We start from the raw sequence: 22,110 nt of genomic DNA on the forward strand, positions 1-22,110 counted from the left end.
ACTACTGATGTGAACAAAAATATATTATTTCTTTTTTAGATGAACAAATGAGAAATAATGTGCATTTAAATAAAATAAAATAAAATAAAATAATAATTTAAAACTGAAATGAAGAGCAAAATGACACTATGTTCCACTAATAACAAAAATGTCCAGAATAGTTTAGGGACTAGCACAATAATTACTTTGCATAACTTCCTCCATCTGCCCCATTCATTTCTAGGTGTAAGCTAACAAGCAGTGAAAGGGCCAGAGGGAAGCAGCAGAAAAGAGAATGAGCCAGAGTTCCAGATAACCACATTGCCAAGATTTGAAAAAGGAGCTCCCGGAAACCCACTTTCTTCAGTGCCTTACAGTCACTCTCTTTAAGTTGTACAGGGTTCCCACTGTGTGATTTTCTTTCTGAATAGGATTTCAGATCCCACAACTATAGTATGTAAAAGACCCTGATTGTGTATTTATGTTTAATAGCTCAAAATCTACCACAGGAAAGGAAAGCAAATATAAAATATCACTGGTTCAAGACTACAAGCTCATGTATTACCTAGTTTTCTTAGGTTCTTTGCTATTAATTTGAATATCACCCTACATGCAGTCTATTGTCTAAAGAAGTGCAGATACAGAAGTCAAGTTTAATTATCACTCAGGGAGGATAAATACTGATCATACTGGTGAAAATATGGCTTTGGTACTAGAATCAAAGTTTTATTATATCTCTAAATTTGAAAAAACACAACAAAATTTTGATGTAATTTTGTTTTTTACAAATGATCACAGTTTAGTTCTGATTTTATTTCCCTACACAGTAACTAAAGAAGTAAACCAGACTATCTTAAATCTGACTCCTGCCTACCTAGGCTGTTTGGGGCCACACTACATCCTACCAGTATATGACTTCCACTTAGTCATCAATATCCCTGCAAGATTACAGCTGACAGAACCCACTGTTCTCAGTCTCCAAAGAAAACTAACCCACAGCTTCAGCAGAAGGGTAGTTTAACACCTGAAACCATGAATCACTTGATTACTCAGTAACTCTTCCCAATTTTGGCAAGCACTATCCTTAAAAAGGGAGGAGAGAGAAGGGAGGGGAAATAAAAGGGGAGAAGAAGAAGAGGAAGAGAGGTGGCAAGAAAAAGATATATTTTACTACAGAACTACAGGACAGGGGCTGTGAATACCCTCTGGGTATCTTTTGAGCTAGGAACAAAAGCCCTCAGAGGTAAGAATACTTAGCCGTTAGTTATAAATGCACCATGAAAAGTGGTTCTCTTTTTCAAAAGCCTTTGCTGGCATATTAGGCTATCCATATATAACAAAATAAAATTAGATTCCTACTTCATTCCAGACAGACAACTAAACCACAAATGTGAAAAGCAAATTTTAAACCTTTTAGAAGAAGGTAGTATTGGAAAATATGGAAGGATTTTCTTAAACATATATGAAAAGGCTCAAATCAGAAAAACAAAATGATTGAATCTGGCTACATTTAGTGTAGTAGTGAAGCACGGATTCTGGCATAAAACTGCCTGGGTTCAAATCTAGCTTTGCTACTTACTAGTCACGTGACCTTGGTTGGGCAAGTTACTTAACCTCTGCATCCATTTCATCAACTGTTAAAATGGAGATAATACTAACATCCATTTCAGAAGACTATTTTGAGGATGAAATAAGTAAATATAAAAGTGCTCAAAAACAGTACTAGGCACAGAGTAAGCAGTTAGTACTGGTGATTATTTTTGTACCATTCTAAGTGGTCTTTTTAAAAATTCAAATATTAAAATATTCTAGAATATACTTCAAGATCTTTCACATTTCAGGCATAATCGTGGGAGACAGAGTCTGAACCAAAGGAATAATGTAATTCGACACTACAGTAAAAGTAATAATAGTCACTTTTCTTTGTTTCTTTCTTTCTCTTTCTTTTCTTTCTTTCTTTTTCTTTCTCCTTCCTTCCTTCCTTCCTTCCTTCCTTCCTTCCTTCCTTCCTTCCTTCCTTCCTTTCCCTCTCTCTCTCTCTCCCCCCGACCCTCCGTCCCTCCCTCCCCTCCTTCCTCACTTCCTTTCCCTCCCTCCCACCCTCCTATTTCTTTCTTTCAGTTAGTCACCTTTCTTGACTGTTGGTCTTGTGGCTAGGCAGCTGACTAGCTAGCTAGTAACCTTCTAAAGCTCACAACAACCCTATACAGTAGATACTGTTCACTAATTTACAAATGAACTGACCGTGAGGTGCTTCCTACTACCTCATCACATGGCAGTTTGACAACACAGCAGCAATATCACCTACTCAATAGGGCTTCATGTGACCACAGCCTGAGGGCTTTCATGAGTGAGCACACTGGTAACCCAGTATAGCAAGTCCCAGCCACTATGGCTGGGGATAGAATTAATTTGTACAGAAAAAAGCGAGGACCAAAAACCAGTCTGTTAAATATATTTTGACTACTTATTGTAAGCAAGGCAATGTGCTACACAGCTAGGGATATGGTCAGAACCACAATTCATAATCTGGTTGTTGCTATAACAAGCAGATGTGCTGCTTTGCTTGCACTTTGTCTTTTCCTATTAAGAATTCATTTGCCAGGGGGTGCCTGGCTGGTTCAGTCGGGAGAGCATGTGACTCTTGATCTCGGGGTTGTGGGTTCGAGCCCCACGTTGGGTACAGAAATTACTTAAAAGTAAAACCTTAAAAAAAATTCATTTGCTTGGCTTAAATTATCTATTAACAGATCCGAATTAACTGATCAGAAAAAAGCCCAAGAGAAAATTTAAACAACAATGCTTTAAAACAACAATTAATCAGGAGCAGAGTAGAGCCACCTTGGGAGAATATCTGACAAAGTTTTATAATGGCTTACAATTTTCATCTGAAAATGCATTAAAGATCTATTTACTTTCTCTGACTATATGAATGTCAGAACATGGCAGCACCCAGCTTTGAGAACAATGAGAACATATGAAGAAACATGGTGGAAAGAGCGGTGACAGGAGCAGAAGGACCTGGGTTCAGACCTAGCTTTGCCACCTTACTAGCTAGGTGTCTTTGGGCCACCTTCTTGTTCCCCTTGAGCCTAAGTTTTCTAATCTATACAATGGGGTTATCATTTTCTCATGAGATTATTTGAAAAAATGTTAAATTTATGTTAAATCTGATTATGCCTGCCAAACATGGTGAACATTCAAGAAGTCACCCTTTTTGTACTCCTTACTTGGTTCATTACTCAAAATCCAAGCATTTATTTGTAACTAGAAAGACTCAGAAATCCCTGACTTGACATCACTATCTTCAATAAAGGCCAACAGCCCAGTCCTGTCTACTTAGTGGAATGAAATCATTTTATCTACGCTTTATAGAGCATCGGCTCTCATTCAGGAAATCTCAGCACTATTTATTTGCACTAAATAATCCACATCATTTCTGAGAAAATGAAGAAAGCATTTTAAGGTAAAAGAAGAAGGAGGTGGAAAGTAGGGAAGTCTTTGTAATTAATCTGAAAACTAATCTGGACTATTTTGGTTTTTCTGAAAGTGGATCTTTTCCAAGGCCAATTTCATAGAATGGGTCATGCAGCAACCTTTGCAAATTGATACTTAGGTATCTGCAGACCCAACTCCATTGTTCTTCCAAAATTTTTATCTCACAGATATGGGGCCATGGTTATGAACCAAAATTGGAGTGTGTGGCTTAATTCAAGTGCACTTAGTGGGGGCAAAAGGATAGAATGTTTGATTTGGGGGAGACCACCCCCCCAAATTCAATACAAATTGTAATCCCTAGAGATTAATAATCTTGGTCTTAAGAACCGCACAGAAATCTATCTTCTAATCAATGATAAACACAAAGATGCTTTGGTTCATCATATAAATTTTTCTTTTTCTGCCAGGCAGGTTGTATTGAGAAGGTACAACAGAGGAAAGAGTCCTGCCTTAGAAGTTACACAGTTCTGCCTTTGAATTTTGTATCATTATCTCCTTGAGGCTTGCCTTTGCCAACATCCCCAACACTTTACTCTTAACAAAAAAGAAAAGAAATCCCACAGTCTTTCAGCACTTTGCGCAGAAAGTATATATTCATTATGGGAAGACTTTTCACCTATTTCCAGTGTCTCACTGTATAAATGACATGCCCTTCCCCTCCACAGTAAGCACAACTCTGTTGAGCAATTCTCTCATGTGTAATTCTGACTGACGCTTAGTCTGCTGTGGAATGAAGAGGAAATCTCAAGTGGGAGTAGTAGAAAATAAAAATGAACTAAGTTCCACTAGCCCATAACCAGCAAGCTTTTTCTCTAAGTGTTCCATTTTTACTTTGGAGCTAAAAATCAAGATTCAACATATAGTCTTAAAAACAGACCTTTTTACTTGTCACAAAGATTTTTTCTCATTTGATAAATAATCCTTGGACAGAATGGAGTATTTCCTCTAAGTTCTAGGGGTCACTTTTTCATATTTTTATGCAGAAGTCTGGTTATATGCAACAGCCCTGAGTTCAACAGAAATGTGTCTGGACCACCCCAGAGGGGAACAGTGGAAGAAGCAAGCGAGCAGGTTCCTGATTACCTCTGTTTTCATCTACTTTATATGGGTATTCTGGGAAAAGTTTGCTTAGAAAAATAAAATAATGTTTTATCGCCTAATTTTTAAAAATTTGAAAAATCAATGATATACAAATAATACTCATGATAATAATCCTGGCCACTTCTAAATCTGGCACTATAGTCTAGCTTGTCTCAAGCTTCCTTTTTGTACAAAGAAACACTTAAGGCCCCACATGCTTTTCTACACCCAGCACTTTCCAGGCCCATTTTCCATAAAGAACAAAGTTATAAAATCATCTCATGGGTGATATTGCACATGTGAAAATGAGTAGAAGACATGCTCACTGAAACACAAATTCTGCTGGAGTTTGCTCACTAGTTTTGTGGCTAAAGATCCTACCACATGCCTCAGCAAAATGACAAAAAACTGTATCATGGATTCCTTGGGAATAATGGAAACTTTAAATTTAAATCCACATATGCGAAGGGTCACACCTGTAATTTGTTCTTCTGATAATGGCATGCTGTTTCACACCTCCAGGCTTCCGTCCATATAGTCCAGGGCATGTTCTTTCCTTTTCTGGCTAACTTCAAGACCCAGTTCAGGTGTAACCTCCTCCAGGATATCTTTTCCTGACAATCTCCCTCTCCCAGCTGGATTAATGGCTTTCTTCATATTCCCATATAAACATACACCTCTCTCAAAGTCCTTATCACATTATGTTTAAATGATTGTTTGGGTATCCTGCCTCTACTGACCTAAGTTCCTGAGGACAGGGATCAAGTCATATTCATCTTTGTACTCCAAGAAGCTAGCACAATGCTTTGTGCAGAGATACCCAGTAAATGTTAATATAAATGCTCACTATCATCTCCTTAACATGATCCTTCTAGATCTCATATGTCATACAAGTGACTGAGCCTATGTTACTACAAATGGAATAAATGCCAGAATTTTTATAAGAAAAATAGCTTCCAACAAATGATACTCATCCCTCCAAGGCTGCTGAGGAAAAACCAACTGTGTTGAATATCAATTTAGATTATTAACATCCTATTTGGTCCACCCTGCTCCAACCCAACAGCAAAATATCCACTATAGGATCTAGGACTGCTACTCAGATTTGCTTTTGTCACAGGAAGGCTGGTTTCCTGGCTTATGTCAAAGACATCACTGAGGAATAGCACTGCCAGGCCTGATGTTTGGACTTAATGGATTCATGTGAGCCTGGTCAGATGATTTATTGTCATTTTAACAAACCTTCGCAGAATGTCTCCCATGTACAGGGCCTATGTTTGGCACTGGAAGTACCAAAAAAAAAAAAAAAAAAAAAGCATTTAAGGAAAGCCTGCAATCATAGTAGTGATTGTATAAGTTGACAATAACATCCTGCTTTGCTACAGTTATTATGGTTAAGTGTTATTTTAGTAAGTACAGTTTCTTTGAGTTAGAAGGAAACTAAGAGATCATCCAGTTAAGAAAATTTATTTTATAGATGAGTAACAGATTGTAAGGGAAAGATCTCTCCCTCATATCTAAAAGAAAAAGTAAGTAACATACAGTGAAAGTAAGGACAGGTGCATTGTCCAACTTAACCGGGTTTCAAATATCAGTTCATGTAAGCCACTGGTTATAACCAGAAACTTCATGCCTGAATGTTAAAAATGTCACATGAGGACATACTGATTGCCGTTTGGAATAGATGATCCAAGTTTCCTTCTGAGATTATAACTTGTTAAAAAGAAATAGTGACGGGGTGCCTGGGTGGCTCAGTCTGTTAAAAGTCTGCCTTCGGCTCAGGTGATGATTTTAGGGTCCTGGGATGGAGCCCCACCTCAGGCTCCCTGCTCAGCAGGGAGCCTGCTTCTCCCTGCTTCTATGCTCTCTCTCTCTATGAAATAAATAATAAAGTCTTAAAAAAAAAAAAAAAAAGAAACAGTGACTTTGGCTATGGATTATTCAAAAATCATTCTCACACAACTTCAGAATGAAGAATGATTAGTCTGAAGCACACAAATTGGCTAATGCTAAATTTAGTATCTATTTTCTGAGCATGCTCCAACCAGCAAAAGAAGGTGACAAAGAAATGTTTCCACTGCTGAGGATTTAAAAATACATATAAAATCCACCTGTGGATTAGCCAATTTGTAAAATTTGCCGCCAGTGAGTTCCCCTCTACAAGGTAGTTCTCTACAAATACTTTTATGACACAAGTTTCCTTAAAACAAAAGATTTCTAAGCCTCAGCTTAATCCTATTTATTTCATCCAATTTTGATAAACTGCTAAAGCAATGGAAGAATTTGGAAAGTTTCATAGGGTCTGTGATAACCTGGCTATTCCCTGAACTTTTCAGGCTTGTTCGTAGCTTGAAGAATAGAGGCTCTAGGGAGGGCCTGTCCAAGCTATACATTCCCGATCCCATTTCAAGGCCTAAGTACTCTTCTTTCTCTTAAAATGGTCTTCAATACCATTTCTCTGTTGACAGCTTCAAAATGTATGCCTATAGCCCATATTTGGCTTAACTCTAGATCATATACTCAACTACCTACCTAATATTTTTTCTTGGATGTCTAACAGTCATTCTGAATTTACTATGTACAAAACTGAGTTCCTGATATCTCCCAAACCTGCTCTTCCTGCAGTCTTCCCCATCTCAGCTAATGGCTACACGTCATTGATCCACATGCTTAGATCCAAAGCCTTGGAGTCAACTTTAACTCCTCTTTCTCTTACATACTCTATCCAATTAACAACAACATTAATAATCAAGCTGCTAATACATATAGTAAAGTACTTACTATGTGCCAGCCAATGTTCTAAATCTTTTGTATGCTTAGTAAATCATATAATTTTTATATGACATACAAGATGGGTCTATTACTACATTTTATTGCTAAGAAAACCAAAGCATAAAGGATGTAAGTTGTTCAAGACCAACCATGAAGTAAAGAAGTGGCAAAGCCAATGTTTGAACCCAGACAGTCTGGTTACAGAGCCTATGTTGTTATCCTCTATGTAAATTACATTGCTCCAGCAAATGTTTTGGGCTCTAGTTGCTAAAGAGAAGCAGAATCTGACCACATCTCAATGAATCTCCACTACTGCCACTCTAGCATAAGCCACTATCAACCCTTGTCTGGACTACTGCAAAAGGCTCGTAACTATCACTGAAATAATATTTTTATCATCAATTATTTGTACAGCAGCTACAGTGATCCTTTAAAAATCTATCAGGTCACAACAGTCTTTTACACCTAAAACTTGCCAGGGGCTCCCTATCTGAGTCAGAGTAAAAGCCAAAGTCTTTACAATAGCCTGAATAACCATGATCTGGCACCGGTCAGGTCCACTACCTCCTGGCATCCTCACTGACTGTATCTCGTAACTATTCATTCCTTTACTCCACTGCCACAAGCTACAAAGTCCTCGTTGCTGTTCCTGGAATATATCAGGCATGTACCTGTTTCAAGCCTTTTCCACTTAGTGTTCCTCCTGCCTGTAATGCTTTTCCTCAGATACCCACATGGCTTACTACATCATGACTACTTTGCTCTAGTGTAACCTTAATAGCATCTCTTAGGTGTCTCTGACATCCTGTATGGACCCAGTCCTTCCTGTCTTGGCCATTTTTTTTCACAGGTGATGTAAGATTTCAGCTTTTCTGATAAATTACAAATAAAGTAAAAGTATATAATGAAAACGACTAGTTCAGGGATTTGCATATGAAAGGAAGAACATTTCTCTAATGTATCTAGGTAGGTGCAGGGTAAAATGTAGGGACAGTCTAGAGAAAATCAGGAGTACACAGATGGTGGAAGGATATGGTGCTAGATATTAAAGAAGCAGATTGTACAAAAGATTGAGTTTCTACTATTTAATTCATTTTGTAATTATCCTTTGTTTTCCTTATGTAAAGCACTGAAAAAAGGTGAATCCCTGCTCTCAAAAAACACATGGTCTAGTCAGTCAGATGTGAAAATGTTCAACTGAAATACAGGTCTGATTAAGTAAATGATATAGTATATATGAAGGTAAAGTACTTGAACACAGAAAGGAGCCACTTATTCAGAAGAAGGGAAAGGGAACAGAGGAAGCTTTTTGGAGGAGTTAAAAAAAAGAAAAAGAAAAGAAATGAGCCTTGAAGAAAGAAGTTTTTGATAAAAAGAGAAGTGGGAAGGAAGGGCATTTTAGGATGACAACCCAGTCTGAGCAAAAGCCCATAAAAAGGAAATGTAACAGCTTTTTAAAGATAATTGAACGGGGGAGCCTGGGTGGCTCAGTCAGTTAAGCATCTGCCTTTGGCTCAGGTCATGATCCCAGGGTCCTGTGATCAAGCCCCCTGTCGGGCTCTCTGCCAGTGGGGAGCCTGCTTCTCCTTCTCCCTCTCCCTCTGCCTGCTGCTCCCCTGCTTGTGTGCTCTCTCTCGCTCTGTCAAATAAATAAATAAAATCTTCTTTAAAAAAGATAATTAAATGGTTCATGAAGCCATAAAAATAGGGCTCTGGTGGGAGATGAGCTCCCAAAGTAGGTCTAAACCACTGTTTTACACTTTATTCTAAGGATATTTCTAAGGGCTCCTCAATGGTAATAGCTGTATAATCTCCTTTGGAATCTAGACTTACAGATCCAAAAGCTATTTGACTATACCAAAACCTACATATCCAAAACCAAACACCATGATTCTCTTGTAAACCTGGTTTTCTTACTGTGTTCTCTATCTCAGGAAAAACATCACTATTCATCAGGTTACTGAACAAGCCAAAGCCAAAACCAAACCAAACCAAACCAAACCAAACCAAAGCCCAGGAATAATTCTTGACATCTTCTGCCTTTTACCCTTTTCAATTCAACACCAAGTCCTATCTATTTTACTTTCCAAATTTCCATCAAATTATAATACTCTCCCATCTATCTCTACTGCCACCACCTTAGGACAAACTCTTGTCTTCTCTCTCCCGGAACACTGACTGATCTACCTGCATTCAATTAAGCTTTCAGTTAAGCTGGAGAATTTTTTTTTTTTTTTTAAAGAAGTTCTGGGGCACCTGGCTGGCTTAGTCAGTACAGCATGCTCTTGATCTTGGGGTGGTGAGTTTAAGCACCATGCTGGGCATAGAGTTTACTTTAAAAAAAAAAAAGAAAGAAAAAGGAAAAAAGTTTCTTGTTTTTTTTTTTTTTTTTTTTTTTTTAAGATTTTTATCCATTTATTAGGGAGACAGAGAGTATAAGCAGGGGGAACGGCAGGGAGAGGGAGAAGCAGGCTTCTGCATTAGCAGAGAGCCCAAAACGGGGCCTGATCCCAGGACCCTGGGATCATGACCTGAGCCAAAGACAGACGCTTAACCGACTGAGCCACCCAGGCGCCCCGGAAAAAAAGAAGTCCTAAACGACCCAATGTTTAAAGTCTTTTAGTAGCTTCCCACAATTACAATAAAGAACAAGTACCTGAATATGGTCTATCAAGTCAGTCCTATGTGATTAGGCCCTGGATCTATTTCTCTAGTTTCATCTTACTGCATACTTCCCCTACTCCAATCGAACTCGCCTTTTTCAACCTCTGCTGCTCTTCCTTTCTTCTCACAACAGGACCTTTGTACATACAATACTGCCTACTTATCCCTTCTTCAACTTTCAGCCAGACACTTTGCTAGGTGTTTGGTATATACTGATGAACAAAACAAGGTATCTCTGCTTTCACGAGGCTTAATGGCTGAGTGGAGAAAAGTGGTAGAGATGGAAGAACCAGTAATCAAATAATATAAATTGTGAGAAGTACTACAAAGGAAAAAAAAAAAAAACGGGGCTGTGAGAAAAGAAATAATGTAAGGGGGGAAACCTACTTTAGATTGGGAGGTCAGAAGAATTCTTTAAACAAGGGCATTTGAACTGAGGTCTCAAAGATAGAAAAAAAAGTTACTTTAACTAGGACATAAATGAGGAAGGTATTATTACTGTGAATTTCATGTGCCAAGAGAATACAGAATTTAGCATCTCATCAAAATCAAGATGAAAATACAGAGTTAAAGCAATTCCAAAAAAGAAAAAAAGAAAAAGGATTTGTCCATTCACTTCTTAGAATTCACCTGGTAAATAAGTTGAGACTACATTACCAAAAAGGCTTAAGGAAGGAGAAGGATGCTGAGATAAGAAAAGATCAGTAAACAGGAAGGGGCCCACCTGCCCAGTAACCTCACAGAGTATATGGATAACTGTATTTACAAGGCTTATATAACCAATGAGTCAGCAAAAAGTCACATGTCAATGGGTCTCTTCTGTGCCCACTCTAAGCAGCTAGGAAACTTGGCTCTCTCTACTGGTTGAGAAGAGTGGCCCAAGAAAAAGATCTCAGGTTAGACTACAAAAACAATCAACATATCTTCCAGCAATACTTGCATCAGTTAGGATGAGGAAAAGTAAACCTTCAGGCTTGGAAAAACCTAAGATACACGGTCCAACTTAAAGTAGATTAGAACAAAGTGATTCCAGTAGGATTTCATAGATCTAATGCAACCCATTTCTTTAACTTGTCATAAAATGCTTGTTACAGATTCCAAAATCAAGACCCCCAAAATCTGCTGAAAACCTTGATTTTAAAGAGAAAATGCCTTCATTTTCTTGAGGTCCATAAATATTTCAGGATCACTTTCTACACTATTTTTTCTCTAATAAAAGCTAATGTGTATTAACGATAACAGAAAAAGTTTTCATAATGACAGAATTGGGTCTGGCAAAGAAAAACATACAAAATAGAACATAAAGGGATAAAATCACTGTACAGGCAAAGAGATACAGCACTAACAACCACTTGATATTGAACAGCAATGATAATGAACCTAAGACAAACACCCACCAACGCACGGCTATGAAAATAGCAGACTCCTCATCTTGCCTTCCTCCACCTCCATACTTATGTTCTCAGCCTATTACTGTTCCAGTGGCAACAACTCAATATGAGCAGGGAGCCTTTATTTTTTCTTTTCCACTTTCAACCATAGGGAAAGCTGGGGGGAAAAGCGTGCGGGGGGTGGTGGTGGTGGAATTATAACTGTTCAAAGAAAAGAAAGGATATCTGTTAGTCAGCATTCTTTGCTCTGGAAATTCCTGGTTTCTGTCTGTTCATGGACATCTGAGAAAACTTGATGATTATCTCTGAAGGTCACAACTGAATGATCAAAAATGTTTTCCTTTTTGGCTCCTTGGGTCATCCCTCTCTATCAAATATGATTCTGCAAAATGTTTGTTATTGCTAAGAGGCAATTCTATGCAGCTGATATAGAAAAGTAAAAATAATAGTTAAAAAATCCAAGACTCCCTCCCCCTGCCAAAACACAAGCAATACATTTATCTTACCAAAACCCCCTGTCAGGCAGTCTGCTGATTTTGCTTGCCACAAAGCTCATCCTTCATTTGCGTACTGCCAGAGCAAGCTTGGATAGTGAAAACAAATCACAACCTCTCTTGACTATGTGCTCTTTCCATTTGTCCCAGCTTCCAAACTGCAGAGGAGCTGTGGCATAGTCTGTCACGGCTGCACATACTTGGTTTCCGAGAATAACGCTGTAAATGAGGACAGCTACCACTGGGAATGCATTCCCCCACCAAAGAGCCAGCCGAAATGAAGCTTCTAGTGGATCCCTGGGCTTCTCACCTTCACAGCCTCAGAGAAGTGCCTTTCACAGAACAGGCAGGTACAGCCGCACCACATCAACATTCCCGCATAGCCAATCCTCCGCAGTGCCCACCTCTGCCTATGTATAGTTCCGGTTCTGTCTCGTACATCAACTCTTAGAGCTTTCTACATCTGGGAGCCTGGGAGGACTCTGTGCTGAATAAACAGAATGCTTCTGCCAAACAAGCATCTCGCGCGCGCGTGTGTGTGTGTGTGTGTGTGTGTGTGTGGTTTGCTAGAGCTGCTAATGCAAATGAATAGTTTTACTCTGAGAATGGAGATCACAGACAGTATCTGCCTCTCTTCTGGAGCTGTGAGCATCTTTTATAAAAAAAACAAAAGCATCAAATTGGTTGAATTTAAAGTTACAGGGCATTAATTCACCATTCACATCTGTCTTTTAGTTTAAAACCAGGTAAGGTTTAGAGAATAGCTTAAAGAAGGTTAAAAACATTCTAAATAAATGTTTAGGTAGCCTGGTTCAATAAATACAAAGAAAAAACAATCTACCCATGTTTAGATAAAGGACTAAAAGATTGCTGAAACAAATTCTATGCTTTCCTTACTTTTCTTATTTCCTTGTTTTCTTATTTTTCATTTTAGGTTCACAAAATAATTTAAATGGAAACTGGGCAAGAAAAAACTGAGCATGAGATGCTAAAGTCTTGATGAAAGGAAAAAACACTTCTGAATGTAAAGCACTGGGGTTGTCTGAAGTCTACAAAAACACTACAATCTTAAGCCCAGGCTCAGCTCCTGCATCATATACTATTTACTGAATACCCATGATACGGCATGAAAGAACTAAACATCTTAAAGAGATTGTTCCTGCACTGAAAAAGTCACTTTGGGATTTAGACAAACTATCAAATCTGAGCTTTATTTCTTCATTTGTAAAAGCAGTTCTGTAGAATGTGCACAGGAAGAATTTTAGGGATTGTAAAATATAGTGTAGTATGTACAATGTATAATATGTAGAACTATTTCTCTGAGGTTAATACACAGAAAGGAATCAGACAAGAAGACAATCTGATAGAGTTCAGTGCCTAAAGCTGTGATTATTTCTGTACTTCTACTTTAGTATGGGGCTGGAAGCTCAGACCAGCACAGTACTAACGTCTTTTCATCAGCATTCACCAGCTTCATGTGGCTTCCTTCATCTAAATCAGATGAAGCCCTCTGAATGAAATCCTAACCACCTTAAATGAATTTGAAGGAAATTCTGGGTTGAAACCATGGCTCCAGAAATTCCTCTTCTATCTCCAGACACACAGAATTCTGACCTTGACTCTCCAGAACAAATTAATAAAGAATTTAATAACTAATACATATTTTGTCTTTGCTTAAAAATTAGGTTGCAAGGTTTCAACAGAGTAAATATTTGTTTCTACAAAAACAGAAAAACCAATCCTACACAGCTAGCATCAACACCAGCGAATGTTTGCTTAATTCTGTTTATTACCATTTTTAATATATCTTCTTCTAAGACAATCATATCCATTATAGAAAACTTTAAAAACACCAGTGGGCATAAAAGAAAGCAAAAATTATTTGTAATCTCACCATTCAGAGAAAACCAAACCAAACGCTGACATAAGGCTCTTCTATCCTCATTTCCTACCCTTGGGAGGGAGGGATTTACTTGTTTGTTTGTTTGTTTGTTTGACAGAGAGAGAGAGAGAGAGAGAGAGAGAGAGAGAGAGCGCGTGCGTGTGCGCGCGCGAGTGTGAGTGGGGGTTGGGCAGGTGAGAAGCAGAGGGAGAGGGGCAAGCAGACTCCACGCTGAGCACAGAACTCAACACTGAACTCAATCCCATGACCCTGAGATTGTGACCTGAGCCAAAATTAAGAAAGAGTGAGATGCTCATCAGCATGGAGCCCAATGCAGGGCTCGATCCCATGACCCTGAGATCATGACTTAAGCCAAAATCAAGAGTCGGACATTCAACCGAATGAGCTACCTAGGCGCCTCTAATATGCTTGTGTGACAGATAATTTATTATTCATGCCCTCTACCCAGGTTTCTCCCTGAAATACAAGTTAAAATTGATAGAGGTGGTTGGAACTATACTAGGAGCAATACTGATAGAGAAATACTAGTCCTTTTGTTTTTCTAGGAGAAAGAACATTTTTGTCCCAAAGTAAAGTAGGCAGTCTGTTCCAGAATTTGAAAAAAGGACAAATCTTAGAAAGTGACTTTGATTTGCCTTGGTTTATACTACTGGGATCTGAAAGGAAGCAATGAAATATGTTCAAATTTTGGCAATATGTGATCAGTTTTGATGAGCTTACTTCCTTGGCTTATAGGTTAATGTCTTCATCTTACAACATGAAGATTATTTTTTATCCTCTGTGTAATTTTACTTGATAGCAGAGTAACTTTCTGGCTTTATGTTTGCTTTACTATGTTCTTAACAAATAAAAAAGAAAACAATCCAAAAAGAAAAAAAGTTCTTAACTGATGAAAGAGCTATAAGATTCTTTACAATTGAATCCCCCTAATGTTTATTATAATGTTTTATTGTCATTTTGACCAAATAACCAAGTATCATTTCTCACCATGATCCTGTCTTAATCAAGGATTCAAATCTCCTTTGCTGACTCTTTTGATTTTTCTTTCCCGAAGCTGGATCCAAAACACAGAAAAATAAAACTTTAGAATAACTTTTATACCGGGTGCCTTGGTGGGTCAGTCAGGTCAGTTAAGCATCTGCCTTCAGCTCAGGTCATGAGACCCCAGGGTCCTGGGATGGAGTTCCGAGTTCCACATCAGGCTCCCTGCTCAGCAGAGAGTTTGCTTCTCCCTCTGCCCCTCACCCCTATTCCTGCTCGCATGCGTGCGCGCTCGCTCTCTCTCAAAAAAATAAAATCTTAAGAAAAAAAAAAAAGAATAACTTTTATATCTAAAATTATCTTTTAAAGTCTCCCGGAAAGGACTGTATAAGGTACTCTATAAACTACTGCTACTCCAAAGAACAAGACTCTAAGGAACATGCTTCTGAGCTGGTATCACTTAAAATGACTTTCAGACTATACCCCTAAACGGGATCAGGATGTCTAGGATGCTTTTCAGTCCAGAAGCAGATGTTTCATGAAAATAGACTGTTGACCCAAGTTCTATCTGAACAAGAACTAACTACACAGCACTGAGTGAAATGACAGAGGGAAATTTTATTGTGGTTATTTGTGTAGAATATTGTTGATGTTACCTTTATATTCTATTTTTTGTGGTTATACGAGGAAGTTCTTCCACTTTTTCCTTAAACTATTTCCAAGCCACATTTTAGATTTTGTTTTTGTGATTTGAAATAAAATATTAAGTGGTATCTGATTTCACTGAATCCTCAGCATTCACGAACTTACTGAGTTTTCCTTAACTTTTTATGGCAAAACAGTTATTTTGTATAGGATTGATAACACTCCCATCTCCTTTTTATCAGACTATAATTGGATTTTATAACCATATGTACCTGTAATGTTATATCTGAGAATGATTTTTATTTAATCAGACACAAAAAACCACATTAAGGAACCATAGTTAACTTCATATATGGCGCCAATGCTTCCCAAAAAGCACCCCCAGGAAAACTGACCTGATACTTGGTTACAGGGTCCCCTGACTTACAGGTGGCGAGAAGGCTCACTTACTTTCGCACTGCAAGCCTTAGAGCAAATGTTGGGATATTTGATAATAACTCACCGAAATTTATCAGCAAAGCAGGTGAAATCTAGTGAGAGAGTTTCTTAGGCATGGTTTCCTAAGCTTGGGATAGTAAAGTAAAAAAGGTGTTTAAAAGTCCAATCAAAGATTCTTTTTGAAAGCTTCTATACATAATTTTGTGGCTCAAAACTAACAGCTCTGGATTTGTAAAGAAAATTTAAGGATGTCTGTATGACTTTAGCTCTTATTGTACCTGAGTAAATAGGACAAAAGTAACGAGACCATTTTGTGACCAAGAGCAGTCTTTGAAAATTATTTATGACAGATCACAAGAGAGATGAAAAACCAGGAGCAAAAACTGTGAAAGACTAAAATGATAAAGGTGTCCTTTCAAGGGAATGCCCACTGCTATCCATTGGATCCTTTGGTGTTATGTGATTGTAAAAGTCTTCAGCTTTGACTTTGGCTAGGCTATTCTGCAACTCATAGAAATGGAAATTACCCTGTGGATGATGTTGGTGATGCAATGCAAATGAATTCTGTCTGGTAGAGAATATAAATTTCCTGATTTCCTTAGTCCAACTCTCATTTGGAGCAATCTTAACACCCTATCAGTTCCTAATAATTGGTTAATTAATGAGTTAAAAAAAATCTTTGACACATGATCATTTTGTATAAGAGTCATAATTTTACCTTTAAAAATAACCTTTAACATTTGGGTCTTTACTTTTTATTTCTCAAAGCATCTAATTAAAAAGCAATTGTTTAGCTGGAGTTAACAAGCTACAGACTTCTGCCTATTTTTATAAGGCTCTTCCAAAAGAGTTAAGAACTATTTTTACATTTTTAAAGAGTTGTAAAGAATGACAACAACAACAAAAAACATGTAACAGAGAGCAACTGTGGCCCTCAAATCCTGAAATATTTATTATACAGCCCTTTACAATAAAAAATTTGTCAATCTGTGCTTTAGATAAAAATTATAGCATGTCAATTGGCATAGACATTTTAACATGAGTGACCAACTAGACAATATACAAGAGACTGAGGATTAAGTCAGCATTTTAGCAGCAAAGTTACGTTAGGACCCAGACTGAGAAAATAGACTCCTTAACTAAAATACTATCCAAAGATGTATCAGGCATACTGTATATGAAGAAACTGTTTAATGCTATTTTTTCATTATTTTTCAGACTTCCCAATACTAATTAAACTTTGCTTGAATATGCCCTTGAAGAGAAACAAAACTAAACAAGTTTCATTAGAATGCAATCGATGCAATAAATTTTCATACTGCTGAATAAATACAATATAATTATATTGACATTAAGAGATAAAAAAATAATGTGCTAAATTCAGAATTTACTGACAAAAAATATTTTTCCCTCAATAATACAAGCCTAAGACAGAATTTTTTTTGTGTTCAACACTGTTGAGTACTGGGGGGATGTTGAAAATTTCTTAGGGAATTAGTATGGGGGGGGATGCTGAAAATTTCATAGGGAAACAGATTTTATCCTTCCAAAATTCCTGGGGAAAAGATATCTTCAAAAAACCTCTTTATTGTGCAACATTTCAAACATACATAAAAGCGAGGAAAATGAATCTTGTGCGCTCTTCACCCAGCTTCAATTATTAACTCATGGTCTGCACTTCTCCCTCCCCTGCAATTATTTGGAAGCAAATCCTAGACAAAAGATGTTCTTTATAAAAACCAAGGCTAATTCCAGAGACTTTCCTATATTATTAAACCCTATCTCAGCTGTCAGAACTCGTGAATATACTACTTTATTTTTTGGATAAAATGCCTAATGTCCTTCTTCTCTTTTATGTGTCACTATATTTTATTCTTTTTTTTTTTTTTAGATTTTATTTATTTATTCAACAGAGATAGAGACAGCCAGCGAGAGAGGGAACACAAGCAGGGGGAGTGGGAGAGGAAGAAGCAGGCTCATAGCGGAGGAGCCTGATGTGGGGCTCGATCCCATAACGCCGGGATCACTCCCTGAGCCGAAGGCAGACGCTTAACCGCTGTGCCACCCAGGCGCCCCTATTCTTGAAAGATCTACTGGGGCATAATATCCAAAGACCACGAACCTTGTTCTGTTCCTAGACTGACCTTCTTGATGTTGATGCCTAATGACTGGTTAAGTTTTTCCCAAAGTGGCAAAAGATGGGGAAAGTAAAGTTGAGCCAAAGAAGAAGAACACTAAATCTAATAAATCAATTACTATCTATAGTCATAGATGGCAGAGAATAGATTTGCAAGCAAGACTGTGAAGTTAAGGGCTGCCTGGGTGGCTCAGGTCATGATCCCAGGGTCCTGGGATCGAGTCCCATAAATTAAAAAAAAAAAAAAAAAAAGACTGTGAAGTTAAAATGTGTCACACATCAGTTAGGCTGTGCATTTCTCAAGGAGTCTCTTCTGCCTTCTTCCACCAGGCAACCAGTCCAGCTAACATTAACCTCCCAATGGGATTCAGTAAGGTAGGTTTTCTTTAACTCCAGCAGCTCTCCTTGTATAAAAGCAAACCCCCATATCTAGCTAGTGGCTGGAGGAGCAACAAATGACAAAGTAAGGAACTGGTAAGGTGTTTAAAATCTCTTGAGATTAGTATGGTCATATGAACTTTTAAATTAGGCAAATACTTTCTTTTACTGCTTAGAATGAATTAGTTCAGAAAGGAAAGCAAGAGAAGCTTTTGTTTAATGTCAAAGCCAATATCAGAATTATGAGGTTTTAGGAAGGAAGAATATAAGCACTGACCTTCTCTAGAAACTAACTAAATTACGCTACCCGAGACACTTAACTTAAAAAGGACAATAAGCACTGAAGGTTGCTTATTTAGGCTCTGCCTACCTCAAAGGAATCACGTACCACAATGTCATCTACCACAGCCTCAAAGGTGCTGTGGAGAGCGGTTTCACAACTGCAAAGCATCATAAAGCCCTGATAGGAATACAATCCCCTTACTCAAGGAAGGGCCAGGTAATCTTCCTGTATTGCCTGTAAAGCAACTGCATAATCATACAAAAATTTATTTCATAAAATGAAATGGTATAATATTGTTTATGTCATGAGACATAGTATAGAATAGTGGTCTCCAACCTGAGGTCCATGAAAGGGTCAAATTGTTTTGAGGACTTCTAGAGGCCCAATGGAAAGTGTAAGTCACCCATAATAAAGTTGTATTGGCAGATTAAAGTGAGAAATATTTAATTTTGACTGGGATTATGACTACTCCAGGTAATGCCAATGTACCAGTGCTATTCAGAAATGGTGACTGGAAAAAAAAAAGAAGAAGAAGAAAAGATATGATTGGGTCTTAGCCCTTGATTACTTTTTTTTTGAAAGGAAAATAATATATGGTGTTTGTGAACAAATATTTTCAAAATAGCAGGCTCATGAGGAAAAAAATATAAAGAGTCTTTGGTGGAACCAGGTTGATTTTAGTTGCTAACCTTCAATGTTAAAAAAAAAAAAAACCCAAAACACAAACAAAACAAAACAACAACAAAACAAAAAACTCAGAAATTTTAAAATATAAAGTAAAATGTTAGAATATGCTCAAGCATATTCTCTGTCTGTAAAACTACCACCTGGAGGCAATTATAGATAATGCTGTATTGTTTTAGAAAACGCTTTTCACCACAGTGAAGAGCTGTTTTCTAGCTATACTCCATGAATGTCAGAGTTACATAAGCCATCTCTTGAAAATCCTTACTTGATCTATTTTATACTTTCCAAATCCCAGGTGAACAACAGACCATACTGAAGTTCTAAGGAATAAAAAATAAAGCACATTTTCCACATTCTCAGAAAATATGAAAATTGCTAAAAATGAAAAATGGCATTCAATTGGCTATTTCAAGTCCATGTAAGGAGAACAAGATTTTATCTCAATTTATTCTTTGCAAAATATTACTAGCCACAGATGGCGGGGGGTGGAGTGGGGTGGGCTGGGGGAGTAGGTGGGAGGTAAATATGAAGCTATACATTTTAGAGTAACCTTGTTCATTATTCTTTGCTATTTAATTTTCCACTAAACTACACAGAGCCCCAGTGGTTCCAAATATTAAGAATAGCCACCTGACTCTAAATAAAGAGATATAACCAAGAAAGAGCAAGAAGCAAGATGAAGACAAGATACTACAGATATTAACTACTTATGAAAACATAACTCCTACCAAACTTCCTAAAGTTTGTTATAAAAAACCAGTCAAATGGCCAATTTCTCATTCCTTTACCCTTTCTCTTAAGAAACTATTACATTATAGTATTCTATTGTTAACACCAGCAAGCTTAGAGAACAGACCTTATTATATCACTAAGATGGGGCTGGAAGGTTGCTGGTCTACAGAGGAGATGGAATTGAGTCGCTGAATTGCCATCCAGCAGTTGTGGACTTGTTGTGACTTACGGAGCTTAAAATGAATCAAGGGTTAGTACTTATGAAACAGGACTGGCACTTGCAGGGTTGAGGATGAAAAACCACAGAAAGCATAAATAGGATAGTTGAAGAAATCAGATGAACTGTCAAAGGGGAATGAAAAGACAGTAAGTATAATATTTGGCTATTAACACCAGAACAGAGGATATACTTGATAAATACTGTTAAATGAAGGAATAAATAAGCAAATCTTTGAAATTAGTTGAAATTTAGGCCAAAAGACAGAAAAATTTTACTCTGTTGCAGATTAGATGATCTCAGGGTTAATATTCATTTGCCTTCCATTTCTTCCTGAGATACTATGTTTTAAAGGATTCTGTTTTCTGTTTCACTAGTTTTAAGCTGAGGGGTCACAAGCTTGAAAAAGAGAGGTGAGAGGCCAGAGGTAAGAACACTGAAGGATGGTAAGGATTGGAGTAAAGTGGTAGCAGAGGAAATGCAAAAGAAAAGGCTTAATGATTCTTCTGAAGAAGAAACCAATAGGATCCGCTGACTATACACTGGAGATTAAAGAGAAGAATAAATCAAAGACAGGGCCCAAGTTTCTAGCCTAAGAGAATGATGATACATTTCTAAATAGGGAAGAGTAAAAGAATAGTTCGTGGGAAAGAAAATCATGAATCAAATTCAGATATTTTGAACTGTAATAAGGAAAAAAACAGTCACTTAGAAATGGTTGGAAAGAAAGTAAAGCTGAAATTTTGGTCCAAAAAAATACATCTCCTAGATATATTTCTATAATTAGTGTCAATATTTAATAGATGCCAAATATGAAACCAAATATTCATATGCTCTTCAGTTCAAATGTATTTACACTAAACGTGAACAGCACGTGTAAGTGAACAAGTCAAAGCAACTAACTTTTCTGAATTCCAAATTCACATCAGGCTTAGAGTAATCAAAACGGCTGAATGAGAATCTGCACTGTTTCTGAAAAATTGCACAAGCACAGGTTCATCGCCAAAGCTGAAGCCAGGAACAACTCACTCCTAAACGGGATTACTGCATACACAATAGATGTGTACACAGCAGTAGCAATGATCTAACCATAAAGGAGAAAAGAAGATAAGGAAGATAACATGACACCTTCTCCTGGGGCCAATAAATATGTTCTAATATAGAAAGTATAAAGAATTTACATACCAATGTTTCCTCAAAAGAAATTCCTAGCTGTAAAAGAGGGAATGGCACCAAATGAGTGCTGTGCAAAGGACGTAAGTGTACTAAGGGCACATTACTACCCCAAATGTCCGTACAGCTGCGGTTCTCACTTTCTAATGAGGAAGGAAAAGGAGGAGAAGAGGGAAGAAAATAAGGAAATATGCCTGGAAACTCTGCTCCCAACCAAGGTTACTCCTGACATTTTGGCTATTAAGGCCTCCATGGGTTCTATGCACTAAATGCCAGTATCGCTCCCCTCCTTAAGTCTTTGTGACAACCAAAATACTCTCTCACATTTCCAAAAGCGGGGCGGGCTGGGGGGGGATGATTAGAAGGGGGGGGTGGATGGGGGGAGAGCTTATACGTTCCTGGACATCTAAAAACTGACTGAATTTTGTGATTCAAGAGTTTTCACAAAAGATAATTCATTCTTTAAATATCTTTGTAAGCCTTCAATCTTGATTTTACTTGTCAGAATCCAACAAAGATGCCATCATGTCCACTGGCCTGATTTCCTTAGACTCAACCTCTTTGAAATACTTAAAAAAATAATAATAATATAAGGGTGCCTGGGTGGCCCAACTCTTGATTTCAGCTCAAGTCGTGGTCTCAGGGTCATGAGATTGAG

General features: G+C 37.6%; 1 protein-coding gene across 10 annotated transcripts in view; it reads right to left on the reverse strand.

Annotated features, from left to right (window-relative positions):
• Positions 1-22,110, reverse strand: part of TMCC1 (transmembrane and coiled-coil domain family 1) — a 232,902-nt gene that overhangs the window by 25,188 nt on the left and 185,604 nt on the right. The window contains exon 1 of one of the 10 annotated variants that reach the window (XM_026501421.4): positions 12,189-12,608. The exons of the other annotated variants lie outside the window; for them this stretch is intronic. Coding sequence (XP_026357206.1) covers positions 12,189-12,251 — 63 coding nt within the window. The 5' untranslated portion in view covers positions 12,252-12,608. Of the gene's footprint in view, positions 1-12,188; positions 12,609-22,110 lie in introns of those variants that run through there. 10 annotated transcript variants of the gene reach the window in all.

Source organism: Ursus arctos, unplaced genomic scaffold (assembly GCF_023065955.2).
Source record: "Ursus arctos isolate Adak ecotype North America unplaced genomic scaffold, UrsArc2.0 scaffold_14, whole genome shotgun sequence".
Classification (NCBI taxonomy): domain Eukaryota; kingdom Metazoa; phylum Chordata; class Mammalia; order Carnivora; family Ursidae; genus Ursus; species Ursus arctos.